At 43.6% G+C, this 7,999-nt stretch overlaps 1 protein-coding gene across 1 annotated transcript; it reads right to left on the minus strand.

Moving 5' to 3' along the window:
- Positions 1 to 506: 506 nt before the first annotated feature.
- tbc1d17 (TBC1 domain family, member 17) lies at positions 507 to 6,383 on the minus strand. The gene is made up of 17 exons (XM_084570367.1): positions 6,311 to 6,383; positions 5,576 to 5,671; positions 5,411 to 5,488; positions 5,219 to 5,330; positions 4,954 to 5,137; positions 4,668 to 4,779; positions 4,278 to 4,448; positions 4,049 to 4,174; positions 3,857 to 3,960; positions 3,632 to 3,726; positions 3,407 to 3,523; positions 2,931 to 3,031; positions 2,725 to 2,824; positions 2,372 to 2,469; positions 2,125 to 2,241; positions 1,955 to 2,041; positions 507 to 1,286 (listed from the first exon to the last, which is right to left on the minus strand). Exons 1-17 carry the CDS (start codon positions 6,335 to 6,337, stop codon positions 1,125 to 1,127), a joined length of 1,887 nt encoding a protein of 628 aa, XP_084426493.1. The 5' UTR covers positions 6,338 to 6,383; the 3' UTR covers positions 507 to 1,124.
- Positions 6,384 to 7,999: the final 1,616 nt, after the last annotated feature.

Consider the following 7,999-nt stretch of genomic DNA (forward strand, 5'->3'; position numbering starts at 1 on the left):
TTTTAAAAGTAATGAATAGTTAAAGAAAATGATTATATTTCCCTGTAATAAATGACTTAAGTAGCTCAACACTGCAATTTTATGCTTCTTTTTGTTACTATTGCAACAGCACACAACATGTAACCAGATCCTCAATAAAAATGCTTATAAAATTACATGCTTATAAAGCACTGCATTATAAGGATACATATACTATACTGTCAGCAAAAGGTACTTCAAGTACCCTTAGGCTGCTAATACTCATACATATCAGTGTGTGTGTAAGCAGAATTTTACAGCTCGTGATTTAAATAATGGTTCGCTCTCTTAGGGGCTGAGGCACTCAAAAGGACACCAAAAAAAAAAAGTGTCACCCTCAAAGAAATATCTATTCATTCGTTTTTTGTTTTTTGTTTTAGTAGCACCTTATTTTTTGTGACATAATTATAGTACTTGAGTAAATGAACATATAGTTTCTTCCTACCATTGATAATAAACTTTAGATAACAAACAAATAAATTTAGGCCAAGAGCAGAGTGGTCAGTAGATTTGTTAAGATTCAACCATTTATTCGATAACAATCAGCAGATAATGAAAATGCTGTGACATTAGGCAGATTATTACAAGTATTACACTATAAGGCATGCAAAACCTTTGCATAGGGATGGAATGGCATCTTAAAGTACTAACAAGAGGCTCTCAGTTTATTCTTCATCTTCTTCCCTTTTCAGGAGAACTGGTGAGAGGACAGTATCAGAAAACATAAAAAGCACAGAAGGTATGCAGGGGAGAAACAAAGGAATACAGTTATAATTTTATAATAATTTGCAGCATCAGAAGGAGGATGGAAAGGAGAAAAATGATGGCAGTGACACAGGACATGTAAACAAGCTGTAAAAAAAGAAAAAAAGAAAAAGGAGGAGGACAACACAAGTGTTTAAACATCCTGGCACATTCATGGACACGCACTGAAAAGAAAGACGCCTCGATGGTGCCCCCTGGCGCTCACAAATGGTAACAGTCTCCACCAAACAGTCTTCCTTCCTTCTCATTCGATATATTTCATATATATAAATATCTTTTATGTTTTAACTTCAGAACTAACACTTTTTAGTGAGTGTCAGTGCACCAGCAGACCTTCAGATTTAAGGGTAGGTGGGAGTGTGCGCTGAATTAGAAGATGCAGCTCCGGCTTGCGATGGGCTGAGGAGGCGTTGCATCTCGCTGGCTTGCGAGTCTGGGCTCCCCTCCTCTGAGCTGGACAGGACGAAGAGACCGAGAACCTGCAGCACCTTCAGAGGAAGGTCCTGGGAAAGACAGCAGAGGAGGGAAAGAGTATCAAGGATTGTGCATGTCAAACATGGAAGTGTTTTAATTTAAAGAGTTGGGTGTCCACAGTTGTTGGTTTAATTATGTCAAAATGTTGCAGGAATGTTGCACATGCTTCTATATTTCTTTGAAGAACATTTGTTGAACTGAAATGCAGCTACCTGAGCTAATTCAGACTTATAAGCTGCGATGAATTTTGAAATGAGGATTTGGATATGTGTTATAGAAAATAGATCCAATAAAAGAAAAGGGGACATAATAAGTAAAATCCAGGATATTTAAACAGACGTGACTGATCATTATTACAGCGTAAAATGTGCAATGGTGATGGCACAGTTGGAACAAATGCATCCACTGCACTGCCAAAACATGACAGGAAAGGACAACTAATGTTTGCCAAAAGATTTTGCCAGAAAACTACTTTGATACTAGCAGTGCCTTTTGACTTGGGGACGCAGACAGTTTGGGTCTTACTTAAGAAATGAAGCCCCAAACAGACAATGTTTTAAGCAATGTATGAATCTTTAAAGTAAAAGTTAAACTGTGTCACCTTGGAGAAAGAAAAGCATCATGAAATACAAGCACAGTTGAAAGAACTGTTACTCCTGTGGCTGTGTGCAGAACAGTGAGGGGTGCATCGTCTTACCTTGCACTGAACCAGCTGCAGGTAGATTCCCTCGGCTCCACGCAGAACGCTCAGCAGGTCCAGCTTCATCGTCAGCTCATTTATGTGCTGCAGACCAGTCACAGTGCGGAACATCAGAACTATTTACGGACAAAGTCACCGTACTGTGTGATGGGGTCACATGTACTCACCTTCAGAATGGTGTTGAAGTCGTGGTCTGAGCCAATCAGCTCTCCTCGCTGAGACTGGAGGATGGAGCAGGCGATTAGCAGGTGGAAGTTGTCGCATGGAAGTCGAGTCCAGAGGACCTGAGGAAGGAAACATTAAGTGGTGAAAAGTGGAGTCAAGATGTAGCCATTCCACTATAACAATGTCTAGTCCTTTGTATCAAGCAATAATAGTTAGAAAAACATATTTTTTAAGACAAATTCTACTCACCTCCCACAAAATGAGGATGTCCTCAAAGGAAAACTCTCTCTTGAACCAGATGAGCAACCAGCGGAAACAAAAGCAAAGAGAGCCGCTGTCCTGAGAGTCTGAAGGACAAGAGGAAAACTATGTTTTAATCATTTAAAAAAAAAAATAATAATAATTAAACGCATACAGCATGTGTTATAAATAATAATTCTACTGGGTGGTTGTGTAACAGCACATGTTTTGCTTTATTTTGCCCATACCCCAACTTTTCACTGCAATATTCTAATAACCTCTGCTACGAGTGTCCGGCTTTGCCTCAGGGCCTGTTAGGGGTTTATTTTCCCCTCACTCAGTGTGAACAGTTGCTTACTGACCCAGGAAGTCACACAGCTCTGGGTCCAGAGCCTTCAGCAGGATACTGAGCTGAAGGAGCTGCTGCTTCATGGCCTCCTGAGACTCTTCAAAGTTCTGGTGCTGCAGAGAGGACAAGAGACAAAAGAAGTATAGGCCTGCTTTGAACTAAGATTCAAAGGTCACAGGTTCATGGCAGGAGCTGAGAACATGATATCTCTCTACTTACCACCAGCTCCATGAAGCCTGTCAGACACCAGAAGGACTCCACCTCGTTCTGTGTGACGAACAGGATGGGAGATAGGAGGTCACTCATCCCCTGGACATAACCTGGGCCGAGAGAGGAGGACACAAAGTAAAGGTGACAAAAGTGTCAGATCGGGTGTCGGTGTGCTGCTTAGATCATGTGAACTAAAGCATTTCTCTTCAGGCAATATTAACTAATCTTAAACTTTTGGGGAAAGAAGAAAACTATCTCCCAAATAACTTATTTTTTATATTTCTATGGCTTTTAGTTTAATTGTTTTTGGTAATTTATATTCAGTTTTCTTAATCTGCGTATGAATATTAATTTCTATTATTTTTTTAAGCTCTTCTAAAAGCTGTTCTTATAGTCACTCATCGTTATATTTCAGAGTTGGAAAAAAACAAACAAATAGCTCTGATAGCTGTCTTGATGTTGGTCAGCATATCGTAAGTACACACCGAGATCAAAGTTGTACATGCAGTAAGTCATCAGCACATCGTGGAGCAGAGTCAGTCCTGGATTGTCGTTTCCAGAGAAAAACGTGTTGTGTCTGTCTGTCCTGCTGACGTCTCTCTCTGTCACAAAAGAACAAAGACAGTTCACCATCGGCGGCAGTTCTGACAGGCAGCTGACTGGAAAGATAAACACAGCTCATGTGTTATTTGTCAGACACCAGGGCTGACCTATCAGGCTTCTGTATCCTCTGAGGAAGGAGTTCCTCATCTCCTGCTCTTCACTGACAGACTTCCACTGCACCTTCATTCTGAAGTACTCATCCCTGCACACACAGAGAGGGGCGTTATAAAAGCAGCTCACTACCTTAAAAGAAGAGTTCAACATTTTGGGAAGCAAGAAAATATGAGCCAGTCTCAAACATTTCAGGTGTGTGCAGGATTAAAAATACAAACGTTTTAAAGCGAAGAATGTCCTCCCTTTCCTTGGCAGTGCTGTTCCATGGATAGAAACCCAAGAGGAACTTCCATACCTCCTTCCTTAGTGATGGTGTGATGCCCTACAAGACACAGGCACAATATTAAAGAATGGACATGTAGGTGAATGTAGTAACCATAGATGATGTGTTACAGTATTTACTGTCATACCCCTCTGAACACGATTTCTTTGACCTTCTCTGGGTTCTTCACACGGCCCTCAGAGTCCAGAAACTCCTCCCATTTATCCAGAGGTTGTCCCCTGGTTACGTCTGGTCTAGGACCAAGCTCCATGCCCTTGATGGAACAAGCAGAAGCAAACATTGACCACCAATTTATGATTCAGTCTCTATGTATTAGACAACTACTGTAATCTTTTGTTTTTGTATCTTTCTCTTACACAGGTGATGAGCTCAAATCCGGGCTCGTCATCAGACTGGGGGGGCAAACTAGGATCCTGAGCAGAACGCGAGCTGACGGGGAAGTCTGGAGGCCGAAGTGCTGCCTTGAAGAAATTTGTGACTTTGGAAAATCCACCAAATGTTGTGGCGTAAGGGTCATGGATAAACCTCTGTCCATGTTGACAAAAAAGAAGAGACAAGAGGTTTGTTCTCCCTGGTGCTTTTGTCTTAACAAACATTTTATCATTTTGTACACTCATTGCTCTGTGATTCATTACTGACCGGCTAAAAATGTACATGAGACATGAGATATTGGTTGGAACATGAGTCATGAGAAAGATTTCTGCTGAAATGTAAAAAATGTAAAAAAATGATTGAAATGTAATTACCGAGACCAGATCAGCGCCTCCATCTTCAAACATATGAAGTTTATCAAAGGACTGAGACAGAGCGCCTGAGTCGTGGGGGTAAGCGAGGAAGAGCCGCCCATCAACTGGTGACCTGAAGAAAACAACATAAACCATGTGATGTTTTTTATACGCATGTGACTTGTAAACAAAGGCGTAAACAACACTGCCTGAAACCGATACTGTTTCATGAGCCATCGTGAGGTGAACATCCTTACAATAATAACATGCAAGAAACTGCTGCTAGAGTCAGCATGACGGTACTTACTGGTCCAGGATAATGTAACGTTGCATTGCCCTTAACAGTTCCCTGGTTCCTCCTCTGTGGAAGTGCAATGGAGGCAATGGGTGGCCACCTCTGCTTGTGAACACCAGAAAGTTTCGACCCAGGGAGAATCTGGCCCTTCGAAGAGAGTACAGCTCTGAGAGCGGCAGAGAGAACGACCACTGACCTACAAGAGAGAAAGGTGGTTTCTGGTTTTATACACGCTTTCTTTGCACAAACCTCTGGCCAAACTGTCAGTAAACTGCACCTGATTCTTTGACTGGGACATGTTCTCGCTCTTTCTTCACTGTGCTGATAACCGCCCAGTCCGGCTCATACCCAGGATCAAAGTTTGTGTCCTCCTCGCCTCCTTCGCCATCCTATTTACAGGATGAGAATCACACTTTGATTAATGATATATAAATATTTTTGACTTTTTAGCAAAAAGATGGTGACTGACCTTTCTGGTGTAGAGAACAGCAGGAGCGTGGCGACCCTCATCCTCCAACGGGCTCCACTCTAAGGCTGGCACCCCAGCCTGAAACAAACAAGTTCGGGTCAGTCATCACAGCGATTTCTGGTACCTCTTTGTATCTGAACAGAGCTGCCTCACACATTTTCTTACCCGCTCCACAATGCGGATAAACCCTGGGATGGTGGTGTCCTGGTTACTCCTCTTGGCATTTGTGTGGAGGTACACCCCCTCCTTCTCAAATATCAGCTGAGGAGGGAAAGAAAATGCCACATAAACCTAAAGCAGCCAAAGGGAACTGTAAAATGGAATCTGATCATTTCAGTTAAATTCCAGCAACTAAAACTGGCTAAAGTACTGTAAATTCCGGATATAATTTCCCACTACCAATGATTAAGTAAACTGGAATCTAAACGTTAAATGAAAGTTCATATAAAATCCAAATAAAAGGCCTGTTTGTCAAACATTTAACCCGTACTGTGGCAGGTGAGTGATAAAACCAATGACACTAGAACGTCACATGATTACAGGGTGACTGATCGATCACGTCAGTGGGTGAAAGCGGGTCAAACAACTTGAGTAGACTTTACTACGATTAACTTCGGTATTAATCCATCGCGTCTTGTGTGATTACAGACACAGCTGTCCGCTATCTACACGACGGACTCCGACCTTTTTCCTCCGGCCAGATGACAACAAATGTGGCTGAAAGCGTCCTGCTTTATTTGATCGAACGTTATTGAAAACCGATGGCTAGCTTGAACAGTTAACGAGAGCTAACGCTGTCGGCAAGCTCGAGCAGCTCCCCTCGAGTATCACTGTAGAGTTATCAACATTCATAAATGTTAAAACTGCCAGTGAAAGAAAGAAACAGAAAGTTGGGAATACCTTGTAATCCTCAACGCTTTGCTCCATTTTCCTGTCTCTTGTGTCGCTGCTGCGTTCTTCCGAAACAAATGTGACGTCATACTTCCGGTTTACGGAAAGTCCTGTCCCCCACTGGAAGTCATATCATATAAGAGCCAATCAAAACGCGTTACATTCATTGTTTTTTTTGTTTTGTTTTGTTTTTACGTTATTTGCAGAAAGCCACAATGTTATATTTATGTTGCACACTTGTGGCAAGTAATAATACTGAATACATTTAAAATGAATCCTTGTGGTACGTGTTAATGTAGTTCCCTACAGTAGCCACTAGAGGGCAGAAAACACTCATGAAGGCGGTAAGGTTACCCAACACTGAAGAATAATGCACAATTCAGAATTATTCATTCATTCATTCATTTTCTGTAACCGCTTGTTCCTGTGAAGGATCTGGAGCCTATCCCAGCTGTCATCGGGCGAGAGGCGGGGTACACCCTGGACAGGTCTCCAGTCTGAATTTGAATCTATCAAACGGCTAACACAGAGAGACAGACGACCATTCACACTCACATGCACACCTACGGCCAATTCAGAATCACCAATGAACCTAACTAGCATGTCTTTGGACAGAAGGAGGAAGCGCGAGTACCCAGAGAGAACCCACGCAGACACAGGGAGAACATTCAAACTCCACACAGGATGGCCCAGTTGGCCCGGGACCTTCTCGCTGTGAGGCATCAGTGCTATCAGTGCGATACCAGGTGGGCGTGGAGGATGCCATCCTCTATCTGTTACACAGGGCTTACTCTCATCTGGATAAAGAGAGCGGTGCTGTGAGAATCATGTTTTTTGATTTTTCCAGCGCCTTCAACACCATCCGGCCCTTCCTGCTGAGAGACAAGCTGACAGAGATGAGGGTGGACTCACACCTGGTGAGATGGATTACAGACTACCTCACAGAGAGACCACAGTACGTCAGACTGAAGGACTGCACGTCGGACACTGTGGTCAGCAGCACCGGAGCACCACAGGGGACCGTGCTCTCTCCCGTCCTCTTCACCTTGTACACATCTGACTTCCAGTACAACTCTGAGCTCTGGCACATGCAGAAATACTCAGATGACACTGTGATAGTTGGCTGTATCAAGGATGGACAGGAGGAGGAGTACAGGAGCCTGGTCGCGGACTTCATGAGGTGGTGCAGGTCCAACCATCTGCAGCTGAACACCTCCAAGACCAAGGAGATGATGGTGGACTTCAGAAGGAAGAAATCACATCTCCAACCTGTGTCCATCAACAGGGTCGATGTGGAGGTGGTCCGGACTTACAAATATCTGGGGCTGCAGCTGGACAGGCTGGACTGGACAACAAACATGGACACACTCCACAGGAAAGGACAGAGCCGTCTGTACTTCCTGAGAAGGCTGGGGTCCTTCAACGTCTGCAAAAAACTGCTGCAGATGTTTTACCAGTCTGTGGTGGCCAGCATCCTCTTCTATGCTGTGGTTTGCTGGGGAGGAAGCAGCAAGAAGAGGGACGCTGCTCGACTGGACAGACTGGTGAGGAGGGCTGGCTCAGTGGTGGGCACAGAGCTGGACTCTCTGGTGACAGTGGCAGAGAGAAGGACCCTGGACAAACTGCTGTCCATACTGGACAACGCCCACCACCCTCTGCACAACACCTTCATCAGGCAGAGGAGTGTGTTCAGTGGCA

Source organism: Chelon labrosus (genome assembly GCF_963514085.1).
Source record: "Chelon labrosus genome assembly, chromosome: 21".
NCBI classification, from domain to species: Eukaryota; Metazoa; Chordata; class Actinopteri; order Mugiliformes; family Mugilidae; genus Chelon; species Chelon labrosus.

Coding starts and splice junctions, on each gene's coding strand:
- tbc1d17 (XM_084570367.1), bottom strand. CDS start 6,337: ATGGAGCAAAGCGTTGAGGATTACAAG. Junction 5,672..6,310: donor AAAGCGTTGAGGATTACAAG/GTATTCCCAACT, acceptor TTCCCTCCTCAG/CTGATATTTGAGAAGGAGGG. Junction 3,524..3,631: donor AGGATACAGAAGCCTGATAG/GTCAGCCCTGGT, acceptor CTTTTGTGACAG/AGAGAGACGTCAGCAGGACA.